This window comes from Elephantulus edwardii, unplaced genomic scaffold, assembly GCF_000299155.1.
Source record: "Elephantulus edwardii isolate Elephantulus edwardi_28Jun2011 unplaced genomic scaffold, EleEdw1.0 scaffold00022, whole genome shotgun sequence".
Taxonomy (NCBI): Eukaryota; Metazoa; Chordata; class Mammalia; order Macroscelidea; family Macroscelididae; genus Elephantulus; species Elephantulus edwardii.
In genome coordinates, this window is record NW_006399772.1 from 19,027,262 (window position 1) to 19,050,189 (window position 22,928).

Below are 22,928 nucleotides of genomic sequence, written 5' to 3' on the forward strand. Positions count from 1 at the left end.
TATTTGCATAGCCTCACACAATAATTTGATGGGAGTTTTAAGACCCTGCCATAAAATTGATGCATCATACTATATACCTTCTCCTCTCTCTGCTTCCTATAACATTTTACTGGTTACTTAAACTGTTACTGTCTTCTTTTTACATTAAAATGCATGTACTGAAGAAGGAGGAGCTTTTAGCCTTAAGTTTTTGAAATTGAGTTATATTGTACAGATTTTACTTTGAATCACTTAAAGTTCACTAAGTAGGAAGTTTGAGGAGTTATTGTAACGTGTATTTTCGTTTGTGGTTTTTTCTTGTAGTCCGCTTCTGTTTTCAGATTCACACCCACATGATCTGAAGCAAGATGATTCATATGCATGTGCTTTTATGCTGGCTTTTTCAGTGGTACCAGGAATAAAGTCGAAAAGTAGCTTTTATCCGACATATATATTTTATCATTGAGATAGTCAAAGGGAAAAATTCAGTCAACAAATATTTTTTTAGCTGTCTACAATGTACAAGGTCTTGTGAAGATGTGAAATGTATAATGCATAGTTTTGCCCAGAAGGAACTTGTAAACTTTTGATAAAAGAAGATGAAATAAAACTGTGTAGCAAGTTAAATTATGATTTCTTACCTAAATGCAATTCAAGATTTTAACAAAAATTATGTGATAAATGAATCTGTGGCCATTTGCCAACTGGCTGGCGCAGTCTTGAGGTATAGCTTTGAGTTTGAGAGAATCTCAGAGTAGCAAGATTGCCTTGGTCCAGCTGCTCATGACCCTAGCTAAGAAGTTTAGTTTTGGGGTGTTTTTTTTTTGTTTGTTTGTTTTTTTTTAATTGAATTACGAAGAATTGAACATGAAAACTAAAAATAAGACAGTTTGTGGTCAGGGAGTGGCAGGCCCTCTGAAGCCAAGTGGAGGTGTCTGAAGGCATCAGCTTCCTCTCTTTACTTTCTCTACTCCAAGATACCATTTCCCTCCCCTTTTCATGGTGGATCAGCGCTGATGTTTTGAGTCTCTGTGAATGCAGGCCTTCTCTGATGTTGCTCCTCTAACTCAAGCAACATGCAGGATCTTTAGTAAACTCTTCTGATGAATCTTACTTTTTCTCTCTCACTTGGGACACCAGATGAAATTACTGCACGTGGGGAAAGTAGTTTGGAACTTCAAAGTGTGTGCTAGACGAAAAGAAGCCTTTTTAAAAATCAGTAGTAAATGTGTTTAATTTTGAGTTGAGCATGTGCAGTTTTTAATTTAGGAAAATATTTCTGATAGAAAAGGAGAGTGAAGTGAAACAGTGATTGTGGGCATGGAGAAGAAAGTATCGCCTTGAGAGAGTGCGTAATTACTGGCAGCTGATTGATGATGTTGGGCTGGAGAAAGAGTTGAAGTTGATTCCCCATTTACTATTGACCAAGATGCAGACTATGATTGGAAAAACAGGCAAAGCCAAAAGAGAAGTGGGGATGAATTTTGAGAAGCACTGGATTTGAGTTGTCAGTGATATATCTGTGTCAGTACAGACAAAGGCCGAGGTAATGGAACTACAGATTATCCTCTTAGAAGAGCCTCAAACTGCAGAAATGAAGGAATTGTAAATGTGATAGAATTTCAGAGTCAGAGAGAATAGGTTGGTGGGCCTAAAACAGAATCCGAAGAAGGGAGTGCCACAAAGCTAGGGAAGAGAAAATGTAAAACCTGGGAGGATGGGTTACCGCCTTTAGGAGAAAGAGGACATTTTGGCCAACTTCTACTCCATATATATATTAGTCTGCGTCCAAGAAACTGATTTTAAAATGTGTTTTATTCTCTTAAAGCATTTTTATTCATGGCTTAAATTCTATTTGAACTATGCTTCTCCATTTGTTTTTTCTTTATTTAGTTCAAGATCAGATTCAAGTCATAACTTTAAAATGCCTTTAGTCATTATACCATTCCCTTTGGTTCAGTTTTGATTTCCATTTTTCTATTACCTTCACTGTTGTTGCTTTTTTTTTTTATTTCTTAAATTTTATTATTATTTTGTGTGTGTATACTGTCAAATCGGATCTGACTGGTACAGGAGGAAATTGTCCCTCCTTCTCCCAGAAAGCATCTGGTGGAGTTGAACTGTGTACCCTTGGGATTGCAGGACAGCTTCTTGCCACTGATACCAAACACAATGCAGGCTCATCACTGGAGAGCTTGGCAAAGCAAGTGTTTTGAGGAAATGGCATCCTGTGTAATTGAAGGCTAACAGAGAGTCTTTAGAAGAGTGTTGCTTCTGGAGAACAGTGATCATGCTGAGACAATAAAGATGTATGTATGTTGCCATTTTTAAAAAGGAGAAATGATAATAGAGTCTGCGCTGAGATGATAAGGGAATTGCTATATTTAGAGTGTATATCAGCTATCAGTAAGAGAAACCCTTAAATAGTAAGAGACTAAGAACACTCGTGTACCCAATAGAGTGACTAGAATTTGAAGGGTGTGAGAAACCATGGAATGAATTGAAGGCATTTAGCACAGAAAAGAGAAAGACAGGACAATGAGGTATTTTTGTCCCACAGGGAGGAGTAGTCACTGCTGTTTGGTTGCAAAGAATAATATATGATGAGTCAGTGAAAATTATAGGGATACAGATTTTAGTCAAGTATGAGGAAGGTCTTTGGATCACTACAGCTGTCTCTAGTTGTTGTAAGGGAGCTCTGGTGGCTTCGAGGCAAGGACTTGCTCTGCCGACACAAAGGTATATGGTTGGAATCCACCCATTGCTCTTAGATAGGCAATCAACCCCTGTGTCGTTTACTGCCTCTGACAACCTGCTGGAGGATCAGCTATGGGTCGGTTCTGATTTGAAGGTACATAGCAACAGCATGAAATCTACATGCTGGACTTCAGTCTGCTTATACTGGATTGTTGTTGTTGTTGTTGTTATGTGCCGTCGAGTCGTTTGCGACTCATAGTGACCCTATGTACAACAGCCCTAAACCCTGCTCTATCCTGTGCCAATCGCGCTGCCTCTGACACACCCATCCCGATTACTCTAGTCACTGAATCAATCCATTTCATATAAACATAATTGAACTTGTACTTGTGGAGAGTTGTGTGCACGGCAGGTTTAGTCATCTTGGTAATAACATTCTTAGAATAAGGTATTGCGGGTAAACACTGATTTAGAAGGAGGGAGAGATTAGGAAGAAGGAGATACATGCATCCTGGTCCCCCATATCAGTGTAGTATCCCCACCACCACTTTCCATGTGCAAAGTACAAGGTACTTCCTCCTGTCCTTATTTGTTTCGAGCCTTGGTTTAGTGAGATGGACTTTAGGAATGCCATGCCTTCTACTTTTTCAGTTCTCAGTCATATTCAATTGCATATTCATGTGATCTTGCTGGGGTTTCCCCATCACCTTGTGTGTAACCCACTCCTTTACCCACTGTGCCCAGACTAGAAATTGGTTGAGTCAGTGTCATTTCTTCATTCTTTGGAATGGACAAGAAGCTCATTGAAGGAATAGATTGGAGTTTTTACTCAGAATTCTATTTTTTTTGAAATGCTGGTAACTGAATTAAATAACATTGGCTTACTTACTCCATTCACTTAACAAACATACTGGGTCTGTAATTATACAATAGCTTTCTTTCTTTTTCTTTTTTTTAACAATAGCTTTCTTGTATTAAAAAAAATGAAGTTTTTTGCTTATGCTCCTTCATCTGTCAGAAATGTTTTCCTTTTCTCTGACAGTGAGTTTTTAATCCATTTTAGAATGTTAGACAAAGCAGGTAGGTTTTGAGATGGTCCTTAATGGTAGTTGGTCTTGAGAATTTTAATATTTTTTGTTTTTTGGATCAGTGAAGAAGTAAAATTTCTGAGCCTTAGGTCTTCCTGAGAGCTGTCTTATCTTTAGTTTTTTAAAGGTTACATTTGGGAAGCATTTGTAGACAGTCCACAGTGTTCTAAGCCTGTGGGAAAATATGGTTTAGCTTTTTTTTTTACCTTTTTCTGGAGACTTTAGACTCAGATTACTTGAGAGCTCACCATTTCATAAACCTGAATACACATAGATCTTTTATAACGCTGGTACTATTTGAAAGGAAGAATAAAACAAGAAATTGTTTAATACATAAGCTAGATATTAATGTATAGGGCATAGCAGTAAAAATACACATATTAAGCTGGTTATAAATGATCTATCATAGATTATCATCAAATATTGGAGTGTCTGGGTCCACATGTGGAAAAGTTCCAAAATTTAAGTGAAAAGAGAATTTCTTTCTTTCTTGTAAGAATATAAATATATTTTACACTGATTAAGTTTTATGAGATTTTAGATTTTCTGCCAAGTATGTGTTAGACCTCCACATAGTAAGCAAATAAAATGTGGATATAAAAAAAAAAAAAGTAGAAAATGTATTTGATGATTGATTTGTGCATTTAAATATACCTCTGACCAGTTCAACAGAATAGTTGAGTGGGTTTGTAAGAGTAAATTAAAAAAAGATTAGAGAAAAATAATGGAAGATATAAGTAGCCTACAAGATCCAAATCTGGGGAAAATCAAAATGCATGGATGATTGTAGGGTCAGACTCAGTTACTCAATTGCATTCGTAAGTCTGAATAAAAGAGAAAGTATTTTCTGTGGAATGAGGTCCACTGTCTCTAAGGAAAAGAACAATGTACAGCTTCTCAGGGGAGACAGTAATTTTTTTCTCTGGTTTACAAAGTACTGATTCTTTAGTACTTGGTATGAAAACAAGGTTTCTCACATAGTTTTTCTTATAAGGATTGCTGAATGGATTCTATGCTTAACAGTCTTGTACGAGAAGTTTAATAGTAAGTAGGCTTTTAAAATGTGCTTAGTATAATAACACTTAATCTAATAAAATAATAGCTGGTGTGAATGGGCTCTTATTACCTGACAGACACTGTGCTTTTTAGGCATGATGTATCTTGCCCAGGATCCATAGAGGAAGTGGAGGAACACAGCCATCCTGATTTCCAGTCCTGTGCTCTTAGTAACATCTTACTTCTCCAGGACAACATTAATTTAGAGATATGTTTACAGTTGGGAAGACTCTATGAAAGTCTTCATCAAGAAGGATTCAAATATCTAGATTCTTAGAAGAGCTAAGAAAGCAAACAATACTGGAAAGCTGTGCCGTGTACAGAATGCTCTAAGTTTAACCAAATATCCTCTTATCTACAGTAGCCTGTTTTTGTTATGTGCTGTAGAGTTAGAACCAACTCCTAGCTGATCCTCCGGTAGGTTTTCAGCACATGGGAGATTGCATCGTTTTCTCCCACAAAACAGTTGCTACTGTTGTTATGTGCTGTCGAATCGCCTGTGACCCACAGCGACGCTATGTACAACAGCTCAGATCCCTGCCCTGTCCCGAGCCAGTGTCACTGATTCTGACACACCAACTCCCCATTACCCCAGTTGCTGTATCAGTTCATCTCATCTGGAGTGTTCCTCTCCTGTGCTGTCCCTCCACCCTTCCCAACATGATGTCTTTCTCCAAGGACTGGTCTCTCCTGGTCATGCTCCTAAAGTATATGAGATGGAGCTTCAAAATCCTAGCCTCCAAGGAGAAACTTGGTTTCACCCTCTCCAAGATAGACCTGTTTGTTTTCTTGGCAGTTCATGGTCTATTCACAACTCTTTTCCAGCAGTTCTTCTCCACAATTTGAAGGCATCAATTCTTCTTCTGTCATTCTTAGTCTTTGTCCAGCTCTCTTGTGCATAGCAAGTAATTGCAAAGGCCATGGCCTGCATCAGGCACACCATAGTCTCTAGACTGACATTGTTGCTTTTCAGTACTTTGGAGAGGTCCCTGACAGCAGATTTTTCCAATGCATTTTGTCTTTTGATTCCTTGACTGCTGGTGTTGTGGAGCTGAGTAAGCTGTAATTGTTAACAACCTCCATCTCTTCATCTATCATGGAGTTACCAGTTGGACCAGTGGTGAGAATCTTTGTCTTCTTGATGTTGAACTTCAATTCATATTGAATACTATAGTCCTTGACTTTCTGCACTAAGCACTTATGGTCTTTTTCAGTTTCAGCAAGCAAGGTTATGTTATCTGTAGGTTGTTGATGAATCTTCCTCCAATCCTGATTCCCCATTCCTCCTCATAAAGCCCAGCTTCCTGAATGATCTCTTCTGCATACAGATTGAAAAGACATAGACACAGGATGCACTCCTTTCTTGATTTTGAACCATACAGTGTTTCCCTGCTCTGTTCTGAGGACTGCTTCCTGGTGCAAGTATAGGTTTAGCATAATCACAATCAAATGTTCTTGGATCCCCATTTTCCTCAAGATTAGGACACCAGAAATTAATTTGTCACAAAGCAACATTTCCAAGTTCTTCCTTTACTCCAACTCAGAAAATTCATTGCTATCAAGTGGGACCTAACTCATAGCTGATCCTCCATTGGGTTTCCAAGGCTATAAATTGCAAGTGAGATTGCAGATTGCTGGAGTGGCCTGAACTTTGGGTTAGCAGCGTAACTCCCTAGGGACCAAGGTACCTATTATTTGTTAAAAGCTTCAGTCAGGCACTTGCCTGATTACAAAATGATGAATAAAAACTGATCTGTCTTCAGTAGTTAGAATGATTATCTCATTCGAAAGTTTAAACTTACTATTTTTATCTACAGAGGACAGAACTAGTTTTGGTTGCTATAGATTACCTGGTGGCAAGTTTATGTTTAAGCAGATAATAATTTCATAACAAATAAAACCAACCAAGGATAAAACATATGACCTTGCGAAAGTTCCATTTCATAAGATTTTGCAAGAGATGTGAGCATGTAAAAGGTCTAGTGAGTATTTCTGCAGTGAGGGGAACATGTTGTTACCTGAGCTGTGAGAACCTTTCCAGATTTGTATTTCAGATTTCCAAATGAATAACTCTCTCTTGAGAGTCACTGTTTTATTATCTATAAAATTGAGTCTATGTGTTCTTCCTTAGTCTACCATTTATTGTTCTGAAGATGAAACAAATAACAGAAAAGGTTTTGAAAGCTACCAATACTATTATTCCAGTACCAACTGAATGGCTGTTATATGGCATATGAATATTTTGCCTAATTCTGTATTTTTAGTGTGCCTACATTTTTCTTCCTTAACTACTAGTTTATTCTCCAACTGTGTGGAATACGTGAAAGAAAGCCTTGAAATGTTAGAGTACCAGCCAAGTAAAATGTTAAAGATAGAATTTTGAATTAGAAGAAAATTCTGTTTACCTGACTCTTTCCCAGTCTCAGTCAGCAGGAACAATTGAGATTGGGTAGAGAATGCTCCTTTCCTTTCCTTTCATGTCTGTCTTTAGGAAAATAGCCGAAAACAAAGGGCGTTGATTCTGTAACATAGATACATTAACTTTTGAGGTGGATGTGTTGTATTTGAATTGGCTGTTTAGAACCAGGCGCAATATCCTCCTGTACCAGTCAGATCTGATTTGACGGTACACGCACACAAAATAAAAAATAACCCATATTTAGTTTATTTGACTCTTCGTTTTTGCTCACTTTGCCCTGTCTCTTTGAGAATTAACTCAAATTCAGTGCTTTTATAAAGGTTTTTCTGAGATTTCTTCTTTGTTGTTCTGAATTCCCTCCACCCGTGCATGAGGCTTTGGTTCTGCTGTTTCACCCTTGTGCAAAGTCAGAATTGGAGGCACTGCAGTCATCCAGCTCAGCCCCCTCACTTCCCGGTGAAGAGAGCGATGCCCAGCCAAGGTCACGCAGCTGGTCAGCATTTTAGCAAGAACGCTGACTTGGGGCTGTTTTCATTACCATTCTGTTTTGTAGTTGCTTGATTGTTCATGCGTGTGTTTTGTTGTTTTTTTTTTTTACTTCCTGAACTAATGGATTTTTAGTCAAGGGCCAAACCCTTTTGTCTTCTTCTAGAGATTTTTAGATTCATCTCTTTCCAGAGTACTCACATTAGAATGCTTGTGAGCTAGGCTTCGATCAGATAGTATGTTTTGATCTCCTACTGTTTATCGAGTGTCTTCAATTTAAATTGCATGTCTAACCTTCCTTGATCCCATCTTTTGGTAGCCTTAAGGAATCCTGGGGATGCACACAGTTTAAAGCGGGCACCTGCTAACTGAAGTCTGGGTAGTTTGGAAGTCACCATCACATCTCAAGAGGAGGAGGTGGCAGACTGCTTCCCTAAAGATAAACAACTGTGGGAACACTATCGGACAGTTCTACTCTGTGTTCTACTCAGGGTCACAAGGTTGCTGTGAATCAGAGTAGACTTGACGGCACATGATGAGGACCACAGTTAGTAGAATTAAGGAGTATTTTATTGAATCTAATTTTTTATATTCTCATCGCTTTCCCAATGCTAAAATAGAATTAATTACTGTATTCAATAGGTTATTAGATAAAATATTGGGATCTCTGGTGGCCTGGTGGTAAGAAGCTGCACTATAATCCCAAAGGCACATGGTTTGAATCCATCAGCTGCTTTGTGGGAGAAGGATGGACAGTCTCCTTCTGTGCCATTTACTGTCTCTGAAAACCCCTGGAGGGTCCGTCATGGGTTGATTCACTTGATGGTACACAACAACAACAGTTTAAATGCTATTTTCTGATTACTTGGAATATGGTGATGTGGTGGTGAGTAGCAAAATCTGTCTCTCCACAGTTAATATCCTCTTAACTTTGCACTACACAGTTAGGTGATTCAGGCAAAAGACCCCTTTACCTTTTGAGAGAAAAATATTTTATTGTGATTTGAGTGAAAATTTAAAGAGTGTATTGGTTTTCATTCAGTCAGTGACTGGGATAATTGGGATGGGAGTGTCAGAGACAGTGCGATTGGCGGAGGACAGAGCGGAGTTTAGGGCTGTTGTTCTACATAGGGTCGCTATGAGTTGCAAGTGACTCGACGGCACATAACAACAACAACATTCATACACACTGCATTCTATACCATTATGACGTTAATGACACACACAATGTAATAGCACTTTCCCTCACTTCTTCCTTGTAATTTTCATTTTCATGAATCCTGTCCTACTTTTCCAGCCTCCAGGGATTTATTTATCCCTGGGGAAATGCTGCTGTTTTGACCTTACGTGGTGGTTAGTCTAAGGAGTGAGTGCATCCCTGGTGTTAGGGCTCACCTTCTGTGGTGGAAAGTTAAGCCACGGTGGAGAGAGTTACTCCAGGTTTGATGAGTAGCTGAGGGCCTCAGTCCTGAGGGGTCCTGGCCTTTGATATGATTTTGAGTTTTGCTCCACTCTTTGTCCTCACCTTACTTAGGTTTGTCTACTCTGACCCTTTAGAATTGTCAGTGGTGGTAACTGAGCACCATCCAGTAGAATGCAGACTTTTAACTGGTCATATCTCTGAGGATGTCCTGCCTCCCCCATCCTGACTTATGACCTGAATTGGGACTGCTGAGTATTTTTGTATCAGCCCGCATCCTCCTTGGAGGCAAGGATGGCGAAACTTCAACTCAGGTACTTTGAGCGTGTTTCTAGGAGAGGTTATTCCTTGCAGAGGGACATCTTAGGAGGAAAGGCAGAGGGTCAGTGAAAGAGGGGAGAAGCCTGAATGAGATGACTTGACCCAGTGGCTGCAGCAGTGAGCTCAAGTGTGTGGGAGATGATGAGGATGACACAGGATAGGACAGGCTTCAGATCTGTTGTTCACAGGGTCAGTGTGAGTCGTACTTGGCACTAGGGCATAGTAACCACAGTAACTACCAGTGATTTTAACCCAGAGCCAAATTAGAGAACCAGTGAATTAGAACACCGCCTTTGGATGACAAAGGCTCCCTTTTAAGAGGAAATTTCCAAGTTAATGAGGAGGGCCTGATGGATGCTATTACGTACCTTCAGGGCAGAACCCGTTCAGAGCTGACCCTCCATCAGCTTTTCAGAGGCAGCTGGTGGTTTTGAATTGTGTACCTTCAAGTTGGCAGTGCAGCTCCTTACTACTGGACTACCAGAGTAGTGGGTGGACTTCATAATGCCCATTTTAAAATTGCCTAGCAAACAAATTCTGTTCTCCCAAAAGATGTTTAGAACATTTTTTTTTTCAGTGTTAGATTAACTGTCCACCAATTATGAGGTTTCCATGTAGATATTGCATTAAATTGGGTAAATATTAAAAGATATGCTAATAAAATAAAATGCATATATTAAAAAGTCATTGAACAATCAAATGGTCCCAGAAATTGAGTTTGCAGCAATCAAGAATTGATAAATGTTAACTTCTTTAATTGGAACTTTTTCTGAGCCTTACGTTTTCAGCGTACCATGGATTGTAGCAGCTTTTGAGCCAAGGCATTTAGTAATTGAAAGAAGCAAATTAGGATAGACTGACAATTTATGATTTAATAGTAATTAATGAATGTAGTAAGAGAATCATATTTGTGTGTGTGTACTTAAATTTGAACAAGACCTTGTTGCCACACTTTATGCTGTTGTGTTAATACCAAATCCTGGTAGAACTGATGCATAGAATTTTCTCCGCTGTGTCTTTTTATAGGATCAGGTTGCCTAGCCTTTACCTTTGGAGCACTGCAAAGTTCAAACCATGAACTTTTTGGTTGGTAGCCCAGCCCTTAGCTGTGACACCATGAAGACATTAGGAATCATCTAATTCTGGAATTTTATATATAGGGGAATGTTAACAGTAAACAAAAATGATAAACTGTCCCTTACTCGAAATTTTAGTTCAAGAAAAATCTTGATTTTCCCTCTCAGTTGTGAGTTACGTGGTTATAAAACCCCGAGTATCTGAACTGCATGGCATTTTCATTTCATTTCTTCATTGGAGAGCTGAGAGCGTCTGTGTTTAGCACTTAAGTGTTGGACATGATTCAAATGCGAGTCAAGTGTGTCTAGAGGCTTTATTCCTGTTTTCTTTTAGTCAACAGTGCTGCATAATGCCTTGGTTTCATGAATTCATTTTATTGGAATTACACTTGAACAGTTCAAAATCATGTTATTAATTTCATTCAGCTTTAATTAGAAGAAGGAGCCGTGGTGGTAATGGCTAACGTGCTTGGCTGCTAACCGATGTGTTAGCAGTTCGAACCTACCAGCTACACGGTGGGAGAAGTGTGAGGCAATCAACGTCTGTCCAGATTTATAGGCCTGAAAACCCCATGGGGGCCGTTCTGCTCTCTCCTTTAGGGTCTCTTTGAGCAAAAATTGACTTGCTGGCAAGGGGTTTGGTCAATTAATGTGACTAATTGAATCAAGCCTGTTAGTGTGACACCTGGTGACAGTCTGCTGTGTAACATCGGCGGCATCTGCGCAGGAATCTGCAGATGGACCAGCTCACGTGTCCTGAGCTGTGGGGTACTGTCTGGTGATAACCTCAGAAAGGCTGTGGGTGAACTCCAGGAAGGATTTCCAAAGCTGTTCATAAAAATAAAGAGATTTTAGTGGAAATGACCACATTTCGTGAAGATTGTCTTGTGTCTATGAAAATGCTGAATAAATTTTACTTAAAGCTAGAACATACACTGATTTTACATGATTATAATTTGGATATCACTACTGTCTAGTTTTGCTCTCTAAAAATAAAGACCCTTTTTGCTCTTAGAGACCTTAAGTGCTAGACTGAATTCTTAAGTGAGTATACATCTCTTTCATGTATTAAAATCTGTTTCATGGGAGAGGTTTTTTTCCAAATTGTTTTGAAATCCCCATGGTGCATGTGCAGAAATTTTTTCCTTCCACTGGAAATATTAACACAGTTGACTAACAACTTCTGTTTGACTCTCTTTCCTTTCCTTGATTCCATAGCCTGACATCATCAAGCTTTGGTGGCTTCGCTCACTCCCTCTTACTTGTCCAGATTTGCATTGTTACTCTTTTTAAAATGATGTTCACTCCTTTACCGAGCTCATTAAGTTCAACAACATCAACAGGTCTGATGGAATCTTTCTAATGATGACTCTTGCAGACTTGCAAATTCAGATGTCTAGGGTTGAACTCATCCACTAGACTGTTAACTCCATGAGAGTCCTTGGCTGGATCTTGGAAGTGACTCTGCTCTCATCACATCGCTCAGTGTCTGAACATCTACTTTGTACAGATAGATTTTTAAATGAATAGATTGTTTTTCCTGACCTCGAGTTTTTCCCAGTCCAGTCCAGAGGAAGAGGACTAGGTCGTCTAGAGTTCACCTTCAGTTTTCTCTGAAAACCTCTAGTTAGTTTCTAGTGACCCAGTTGATGAAGCTCTCATTAACTTTGAGCTAGCCTACTGCAAGTGTCCTTTAGTTTTTCTTACTTTATTCTCCCCCTTAGGTCAGTGCCTACTCTAGTGATTATTAAGAATGGAAGAGTAGTAGAATCACCTGAGCTAAGCCTTCCATCACTCCCTGCCTCTTCTCCAGCGGGTTGAGATAAAACTCTCAAATCTACCAAAGTAGATTAGAGCCTAATTCAGGGCTATGATTTGATCGTTTGTGAAGTTGCAGTGGCTACCTTAGATTATGTGTCTTGCTTTTGCATTACATCCGGATTTCTTACCTTGGTCTTCAGATGTCCACACTTTGTCCTAGATCAGATGTTAATAGTCTTATTTCCTAAAGTCCCCTTTGAATTAGTTCTTAGAGTTGGACCTCTTTGCAGGTGCATTGAAATTTGACAATACTGCTTTTCTGCCAGTAATGGCCTTCCTCTGATCTCCACTTTTTGAAATCCTACAAGTCATTTAAAGACCACCGACATACTTCTTTTCCTGTAATAGTTTTATTGATTTCTGAATCGTAATTGATTTGTTGTGGATTTTGTTACTGTACCTTTTGGTGGCTTAGTGGCAAGAAGCCACAATAAAATCCTGGAGGTATGTAGTTTGAATCCACCAGCTGCTCTGTGGGAGAAGGATGGGCAGTCTCCTCCCATGTGACTACCTACCTCTGAAAACCTGCTGGAGGGCCAGCTATGAGTTGATTCCAAGTCAGTGGTAAACACCACCACGACCAACAACAACCTGTCGTAGGCTGGATTCTCCAGAGGAGCAAAATCAGTGAAAGAAAGAGAGAAAGACAAATATATAGATAAATATATATTTATATAGAGAAAAGTAAATCCCCATGAATCCACTGCTGTCAAGTAGATTCTGACCTGGCGACCTTGCATTGAGTTTATCTTATCCCAAGGCTATATATATTGACAAGAAGAGATTAATGTCTCTCTTGAGGTAGAACACCTGGTCTATTTGAATTATGACTTTTTGGTTACAGCCCAACTTGTGTGGGCAGTGCAAGTTCACCAGAGCTCCCTACTACACACACACACAATCAACGTTTATTAATCCTTTCTATCGTCAAAGAAGAATTGATGCCTTTGAATTGTGGTGTTGGCAAAGTTGTTAGGTACTGTCGTGTTGGAACCAACTCATAGCTGACCCTGCCATGGGTTTTCAGAAGCAGTAAATCACACAGGAGATTGAGATTGCCCATCTTTCTTCAGTGAAACAGCTGATGGATTTGAACTTCAAGCTCTTAGAACGGCAAATGTGACACCTTACCACTAAACCACCACAGGTGTTGGTGAAGAGATTGACTATTCCATTGATTGGCAAAAGAACAGACAGATCAGTCCTGGAGGAAGGGCAAGCCAGGTGCTTCTTAGAGGCAACGTTGCTGAAATTTGACTCATATGCATGTTGTAAGGAGGAGCCCGTCTTTGGAAGAAGGCATCATTCTGGGAAGGGGAGAGGGCCAGTAAAGAGTGGAAGATCCCCAAGTAGATGGTGGATTGACACTGTGACTGCAGCACTGACCTCCAGCATGGAGTAGATCATGATAATGGCACAGGATAGGACAAGCTTTCAGTCTGTTATTTGCAGTATCACTATGAATCATAGTCGATTCGACAGCACCTAACAACAACAATGAAATATATCTACTAGGCCAAGTAAACAAATTCAAGTGTACTTTGAATTGCTAGAGTAGAGAGAGTCATAGTCCCACAACCAGTTCTCTGGCTTGAGCCAGTTTCCAGCACCCAAATGGATATTTGATACCAGGGATGATTATAAAAATGATAAGGATGAATTTTCTGAATTGGCTCTCAGGTCTGTTTCCAGAATTAAAGAGGGCACTGTGGGGGGCTGGGGGAGAAGGCACTGGCATGAGGTGGTTAATAGAAATATGTTTAGTCTAACTGCCCAAGGATAAGTTGTTTGTGAGAAGCAAGCCTCAGGGTGTTTACACAGTTGCTCTTTTTCTAGTTTTATAAGAATGAGCAGTGTAAGGAAGTTAGCTGGTTGATGCAACTTCCAGTGGACAGAGTGATGAAGGAATGTGCCCTGGGCTTCAGAGTCACCACTTAAAGGCTACATGAAAGTTGGAATTTGCCATTTGGCCCTGAAATTTTTACATTTTATAATGACTGAATGGATATTGCCAAAAACCGAAGTCTTACTCTAAGAGTGGCTGAACTACAATTAAATTATCAACCTCAAATGTGTCTGAAGTTGAAGTGAGGGTATTCATTGATTGGATTAGGGATATCCGAGAAGTCAGAAAGCTGGGGACATTGAAGCCCTCAATTCCATTGAATCACTCCAGCCTACAGACCAGTCATCTTACCCAGATCTGATGAGGTTATTTCAGACATTCTTGAAGGAGAGGTCTTGTGACATGGCTCATAGTAAGTTCACTGAAACTCAAATGCTTCATATCGTCAGTGGTTCAAATCCACCAGGGGCATTGTGAGGGAAACCTCGTCTGTCCAGTCTTCTCCCGATGCTTTGGAAACCTGATAGAGAGTCACTGTGTGTAGGCACCACTTTGGCAGAGACTTGAGTTGAATACCTGACGAGATGTTGAGCTAGTGCCTCCGGCATTGCCAAGGGCAGTGACCAGGATGGATCCCTTACAGAACATTCAAAGGATCTATCCTCACCACTTATTTTTATTTTTTGTTTAAGAACTAGATATATTAACTAGACTTAAGTCCCAGGAAGCCCCAAAGGGTGAAGTACACAGTGTAAGTCAGGAGGAGGTAGCTACACTCCAGGAAGAACTCCTTGATTTTCTCTGATATGTGCAGAAGGAAAGCTGAACAGTGTGAGGCGGTGGCGGTAAAGGATGTATGCAGTGTCACGGCTCATTGTTCAGAAGCGCTTCTCCAGCTGTCAGCACGTGACTTGGTGGGAACCTGAAATAGGGGTGTGTCTAAACTAATAATTGTGGAATTGGTCAGTTTCCCCATCCCCCTAAGTTTAAACTAAACGGGTTTAGCTGCAGAGGTGGAAGGGAAAGCTAGCTTCCCTGCTAGCAAGAGTGAGGAAGCACCGAGTTCAGGTGTGTCTTCCAGGGCTAGAATTCCTGCCCCGTTAGACCGAGACAGACACGCAAGCTGCAACAGCTTCAGTGAAGACCAGAGATGGGCATTCGACAGTTGACATGGCAGCCCCATGGAGCCAGGGGGCCTTTGCCAGAACTTTATGGAGAACTGAGGGGAGATGCCATAATTTGCAGAACTGAGGAAACTTTCAGGGGAGCTTTGGTGGCTTAGCGGTAAGGACTTGCACTGCCAACTTAAAGGTCTGCAGTTCAGATGCACCAGCAGCTCTGCAGGACAAAGATGGGCAGTCTTCTCTCATGGAGGGCCAGTAATAAGTCAGTTCTGACTCAACAGACACAACAACAGTAACAGCAAAGGAACTTTGTAGCACTGACCTAACACTGTGAGGCTAAAGATCAGAGGGCCTGTTACCTTGAGATGGTCTCTTGACTGAGGAATTGTTTCTGGTTGCCCACTGAATTTTAACCTGTTAAGTTCCCTCGTAAACCCCATAACTTCGAACATGGTTCTGTGACATTTGTGTGCAGATTTCAGACCCAGAAGTAGAGAGATACTATTGGTATTTCAGTTACTTAAAGTAGGTGTTGGAGAGTGGAGGCCGTGTCTGGCTTTGTGCGTTTGGTATCGTGGATGTTGCTGATGGGACTGAAATCTTTTGTGCAGTTAATCAAGGTCAGATGTGGCCTTCCTCATGCCACCTACATTCTTCTTACAGACACATCATTGAATCAGTTTATTGATAAACTCAGTAAGTGTAGAGTCTTCATTCATTGTTTGAAAATGAGAATGTAGAAAACATCTAATAATTTATGTGGTTGGTTCACTGCATCATGGCTTATTCATTGGCTTACACTATATCAAGTTGTAGTACCAGTCCTACTAGAGTGTACTGTGGAAGAAGGTATTCAAAAGCTTAGGGAAAGTGCCATGTTTGAATGGGTTTATCAGTTTAGATCCACAGACGTACACATACAGTACTTAGTGAACATACCTTTTATGATAATCATGAGGAATTCTGTGAAGGGAACCCTAGTTGTTGAAGCTTGTTGTGATTGTTGGATTATGTGCATCAGATTTGAAGGTAAGAATAGCCCGTAGGGTCACTATGCGTCATTATATGAGTCATGCTTGATTCGAAGATAATCAACAATGACGACGACCACTGCAGTGGGGTTGATTGAAATCGCTGGTGGTAGGGGACAAAAGACAGCTTCATCAGCAGTTACAACGTGGGCATGACTGCTCTAGTGGATAGTGGGTTCTAAGCAGTAATAAAAATAATACAGCTTTATGGCATTGATTACAGTCTTTTTTTCTCTAGGAGTGAAATAGATGAGAAATCTGCTATTTATTTGATCTATGTAAGTCAAGAATTCTAGGTCAGGTGAATGGCTATATAACCCCCATTACCAGCACAGATTCTTGGCTCTTCAATCAATGCCAAGACTTGAGCCCGTTTACAGAATCAAGCCCAAGACGTGTAGTTTGCATTTTGTACAACTTGATGTGTTTCCTTTAAAATGAGACTTTACATTTCCTTATGTTCTGGATTTCCCCTGAGAACCGTTCCTCTCTGAGCACTCTTTCCCAGAATTGTGTGGAGAAGACATTCATTGTACTTGTTTTCTGTACTTCTTCAGTGTCTCCTAATTTACCTGTAGTCTGACTTTCATCTCCACTACTCACTGGAGTTTCTGTTCCCTTTGTGTTTTCCATATTCATGGCTTACATCTGTGGAGCCAGTTACTTGCATTTTTGATGAAACTTTTTGCACATCTTTCGATTAAGACATATACAGATTGTTTTTATTGTCAGTATATATCAGTTTCTTCAATGCCTGTAGAAAAGGAACTCACACCCAAACCTAGAGCTGTTATGTCAATTCATATTGACCCTCCATTCTGTTTTTGAGGCTGTAAGCCTTTACAGGAGGAGATAGCCCCATCTTTTACCTGTGGAGCAGCTGGTGGATTTGAAAAGCAGTCTGACATCATGCCACCAGGCTCTTTGGCACATAGTAAGTGCTCAGTCAATCTCTAAATTGATTACGTACATCAGATTTGACAGTGATGTGGGCACTAACTCAAGCAATAAAGTATGTAACAACCAGTAACAGTCATCATACTGCTCCCATTTCTTTAAGTTATTGTAGATTCATGAGCATTTAGAAAAATCTAAATTAAAGAATTAAGAAAAGAATATACATTTAATGACAGTAAATAAATATATGCATTATCTCTTATCCCTCTCCCCCAGAACAATGTGATAAAGAAAACGGCGAGAAAGAGAAAAGTCACACCACAAAAAGCTGCTTTACACATGGAGAGATGCATGAAGAGTCCATTTGGGGGAATCATCCAGAGAGTGGACTCGTCAGAAGTAAGTGTTTGTTAGAGAAAATCGGAACGATTTGAAGATATGATGATAATGATAATGTCTGTTAATTGTCACATGTGATCTGCAGTATACATCAAAGTTATGTATGCGAAATAATTTTTTGGTGATTTTAAAATACAGAGCAAACGTGTTTTTGAAGTCAAAACCTCATTGCCCTCATTACCATAGCATGTGAACTATCTCGTAGCTAACCCCCCAGAAGGTTATTGGAGACTGTAGATCAAATCCCAAGGGAGGAAATTGCCTCCCTTTCTCTTGAGTAGCCACTGATGGATTTATGCTACCAGATAGGCTCCCTTGTGGACTGTGCCACAGGGCGCTCTAGACTCTACAATGAAAATCCACATGTAAATAATTTATTTTTCATATATAATGTACCTACATAAATAACAGACACATATAACCCCCATATGGCTTATCGGAAACTAGTGTGCAAAGAGGCTGCACAGCTTGCAAAAAGCATCCAGAATAAAACAACTCAATATGAACACATATTCATATTTTTTTACATTTTCATAGTTTTGGGGAAAATTAGAGGATACTATTTGCCCACATCTATCTTTTTCTTTAGAAAGGGTGAACTGATTTGTGAATTTCTGAATTCATCTTTCCTATTCTTCTGTGTTCCTCTGATTGTTGTAAAATGAATGATCTAAATGAACACAGACTTTAGAGAATTTCTTCTTACATTATTCTTAGCAGGAGTGACATCCACTTCTGTAAAGAGCTTGCCTCCGGAAACCCTGTGAACCTGGAGAAAGGATGAAAGTCACGCAGTGTTGAGTACTTTCATTCATAGGGTTGCTATGAGTTGCCTACGACTGGACGGCACTTAACAACAACACGCTCAATAACCTCTTTCTATATTATGCATTCCAGTTTATTCAGTTAGGTATACTCATTTTCCCCCTAAGATTCCAGCTGCATTGTTTTAAAATCCTTTTTGTTCTGTTTACTCCTTGTGGAGAGGGAGAGTATCAGGTTCCTTACTGCCAGGAACTGTCCCTCATTTCTAATTACTGTTTTTTCCATGAATGTGGAAATAGTAATTTTGGCATGTTGACTGTGGATTATTTTTAGGTGAGACGTAGTTTGGAGCCAGATGAGACTTATGGTTGACCAGATATTTTCTTTATCTACATGTTAAGCATGTTTCAGATTCAATAGTACTTGAGTAGAATTTGTTTTTGCTTAGATCAGTAAGTTCTGACTCACAGTGATGCTTTGTACAACAAAACCAACGACTGGCTGGTCCTGCCCATTCTTAAAATTGTTGCTGGGTTAGCACCTTGTTGTAGCCACTGTGTTAGACCATCTCAGTAAGGGTCTTCCTCTTTTTTCCTGACTCTCCCAAGCAAAATGTCCTTCTCTGTGGATTGGTCCCTACTGATAACATATCCAACATATGTGAGATCAAGTCTTAATCATTTTTGTTAAGGAACATTCAGATATTACTTTTTCTAGTACAGATTGTTCATTCTTTGGACCACTTATGGTATTTATTTAATAGTATTCTCTAATTCAAAGAACATGACTCTGGAAACTCTATGAACTTAGAGAAATGACAAAAGTTATAGAACAGGTTTTGGGTCTTTTGTTCATAGGGTCACTATCAGTCATACTTGATGATGATCAACACAACAACAACAATTCAAAGATATCAAAAATCTTCTTTTGTCTTCTTTAGTCTAGATTTCTCATGAGTATGTAGAGCTTGAAATTACTTTAGACCTTGCAGTGACATCTTTGCTTTTTACCACTTTGAAGAGATTGATTTTATTTTTCTCAGAAGATTTTGCCCATTTTGTTGCATTGCTTGATTTCATCATTTTTTTTTTTTTTATTTCTTCCATTTGCTTTAACTGTTGGTGTTGTTATTAAGTGCCATGGAGTCATAGGCAACTCATAGCGACCCTATGAATGAAAGACCTGAGCACTTGTGTAACTTTTATCCTTTCTCCAGGTTTATAAGATTTCCGGAGGCAAGCTATTTCAGAAGATTCCACTTCTACTTCCAAGCTTGTTTTAATCGGAAAGCTCCACCAAACACTGTCCACTATGGGTAACCATTACCACATTTGACACATCAGTGTCACAATGTTCAGCTTCACAGCAACCACGAATTACCTCTGTTCAGCAAGTGGGTGTACCTGGGTTACATGACCTAGAAGAATGTTTGGCCAAAACAATTAAAAACAAGCCTGAGGGCTATGGATTAAAGTCACCCACCTTTGGCTTAGTAGCATCACTTCTGTCTATTAGGTTGACTGATCTCTCTCTATGCTGCTGCTGTTGTTAAATGCCATTTGCTTTACTTACTGTATGTTTAAGAGCAAATTTCAGAATCTTTCAACAACCACTTTAATACTTTTTTCTTTCCTGCCCTTTTAATGAACTTGTGCTTTCTTCACATATGATGCCCCCCCCCCCCAAAACTCTTTGGTGTTCAGTGCTTATTAGTGTTCTGTAAGTGAAATCTCTTTGGAAACAGTCTCTGAATTCAGGTGGGATTCTCTTCAGGTTTTATTTTGGTCCTTGTGGACATGTTTTCATTTTCTTCAATCTGGTAATCCCATCTTTCTTTACTGTTGTCAGTCTTTGTTGGGCTTCGAAGTCCATAAGCCTTTACAGGAAGAGACTGTATTTCTCCCACTGAGCAGCTGATGGATTTGAACCATCATCCTCATGGTTTGCAGTCTCACATGTTACTTACTGCTCTGCTGAGGCTCGTGGTAACATTGATCAGACCTATTTAATAGTCTTCCCATATGTGATGACAGTTTACTGCGTATCGTTTCCAGACTCCATGAAGGAAATAGAAGCAGATTGCATTATGGGAAACCTGTGTTTTAAAGAACAAAACAAGACAAAGAAGTTTATACTTTAGATGGATGAGTGTAATGTGTCTGTGTGTTAACTCATAATACATATACGCATGTTCCAATTACTTTGAAACCTGGAATGTTCCCTAGAATACTCAGTCGCTGTCCCTTTCTGAAAATCAAGAGTAATAAATCAGAAAACAATGAAACAAATAAACCCAACTTAACAGAAAATAATATCAAAATAGTGCTAAAGAAAAATTCTTTAAAACTGAATGTCTTTTAGTTTAATTTTAGAACCATTCTGGTGTTCTACGTTTTTGTTCTGTGGAAGGAAATCGGAAAAAAAATGAGACTCAGAAACTGGTAAAGAACATTGATGAAAAGAAAATAAACATTTATATGGCTTTTTCCAAAGAATTGAGGATTATTTCTAATGAACATTTATACTGAAAACATACATTGTTTTCTAGTGAAATACACACTTGGTATTGTGAAACTTTTGGTCTCACAAGATACTGACATATTTTAGCTGTGTTTTTTTTTTTTTTTTTTGGTAAAACAATTGCAGAGCTAATGAAGGCTAGAAAGGATCTTGGAATAATTTTATTTCACTTTTTTTTTTGAGAGAATAATTTTTTTCTTCAGTTTTTCTCATATTCACAGAACTGTAAGCCTTTCTCTTTGTCTGTGTGTTTCACTTAATTGATTTATTTCCCTAATCTCCCTTCCTAGGGCCCACGCTGGGAAAATGTGAACAAGAATTCTTAGAACAAAAAGCAAAATGCAAACACTGTGTATGAGTGCGTGAAGAGTTGTGTTAACATGATAACAGTCTTTGTGAGACTTGGTGAAACTTTTTAGTTATGCAGTTCATAACACTAAAGGCAGTGGATTCCACATCACTTGGACTCGTCATTGCCTTTCACAACTGGTTAAACGGACAATGTCAGATTGTGCTACAAATGACATGAAATGATGTCTTTTTTTGAGAGAACAATGCAGATTACACCATGAAACACTGGAATGTTTGGGGACAGTTGTCTACTTTCCTGCTTTTGTGTCCTCAAGACACAGGGGAGAGGGACGGACTTATGACATCTTCTGAGAGGGCTCCAGGAAGCCTGACAAGTGGTGACAAGAAAGATGACAGCCACAGAGAGTAATGATGGCACTTCTGTCTGTAACATAAACTGACAAGAATTTCCAGTGACTTCTGATTCTGGGTCTGATAACAAATTTTAAGAACTCTGTTTTGGTTGGAGCTCTGGTGGTGTAATTCATAGATAACATGTTGCCCTGCTAATCAAGGCTGCCGTCTGGAGTGGTTCCTATCTGCCTGAGTCTCCTCAGGAGAAAGATGGGCAGTCAGTCCCCTCCCGTTAAGATTTACAGCTTTGGAGACCTGATGGCTGATCTGTCCTTTGGAGTTGATTCTGTGCCAGGGAGTTTGCGGTTTTATTTTGTCTCTTTTCCCTGTTACACTTTTCTAGACAATGACTTCTTTGTTGGGTCTGTAGATAGGAATGTGCTTTCTGGAGTTTCAGAAATGGAACATTGTACATGGTACATCATCTTTAAACCTCACTCAGTTGCAGATTGCGTTTGGGAGTTTGTTAGTATGCCTTGTGGTTAGGGACTTGTGCTTCCAGCCTAAAGGCAGAGAGTTCGAATCCACCAACTGCTCTACAAGAGAAAGATAAACAGTTTTCCTCTCATTCTGAATTCTGTAAAATCGGAAGCGATTTTACAGCTTCTGAAAACCCACTGAAGGGTCAGCTTTGAGTTGGTCCCAACACAGTGGCAGTAAGTTGACCTGGTTATTCCAGCCCCCCTCCCCCGACAGTAAAGGCCGCACAGCTGCATGACCTGCCTACCTCAGCCTTATTCATTGAGGCATTTTTCATTCCTACCTGGCTGAACTTGTCCTCCCCACCCCCCCAACGCTACAGATTGGAGAATCTGGTTTCCTCATACTACAGCACCTAGCATGTTTCTGGGACCCATAAAGCTTTTGTTGTAACAGTTGGCCTTGGAAAGATGGTTCTGGCTCAGAGCTGCCTGCAGGGGGTGGGGGACATGTGTGGTGACTCAGACTGAGCTGGCTTCTGCTCCATTAGTCCTGTGTGGCCCCCTGAGCACCCTGGAAGAGGAGGACAGCTGGCTGCCATGGAATTCATTTTCACGTTCCCACTGTAGTGTGAGGTTGGTTGAACTGAAAGATCAGGAGAAGAAGGCTGGCCAGTGTCTGGGAACATTGTCTAATGCACAGCCCACTCCTTCCTGGCTTTCCACGGGATAGCGGAGCTGCAGGAGCAAGGAGTGAAGGAGAATGACTCCTGTTGAATGAGACTTCTTTTTCTCTATTGTTCAGTGCAGTTAGTGAAGGCTGGCAGATAACATCTCTCTCCCCGGATGGCTGCTACCT

At 39.9% G+C, this 22,928-nt stretch overlaps 1 protein-coding gene across 1 annotated transcript in view; it reads left to right on the top strand.

The window, feature by feature from the left end:
• LOC102877202 (myoD family inhibitor domain-containing protein-like) overlaps positions 1 to 22,928 on the top strand; it is a 121,967-nt gene that overhangs the window by 12,908 nt on the left and 86,131 nt on the right. The window contains exon 2 of the mRNA XM_006882658.1: positions 17,538 to 17,660. Coding sequence (XP_006882720.1) covers positions 17,538 to 17,660 — 123 coding nt within the window. The remainder of the gene's footprint in view (positions 1 to 17,537; positions 17,661 to 22,928) is intronic.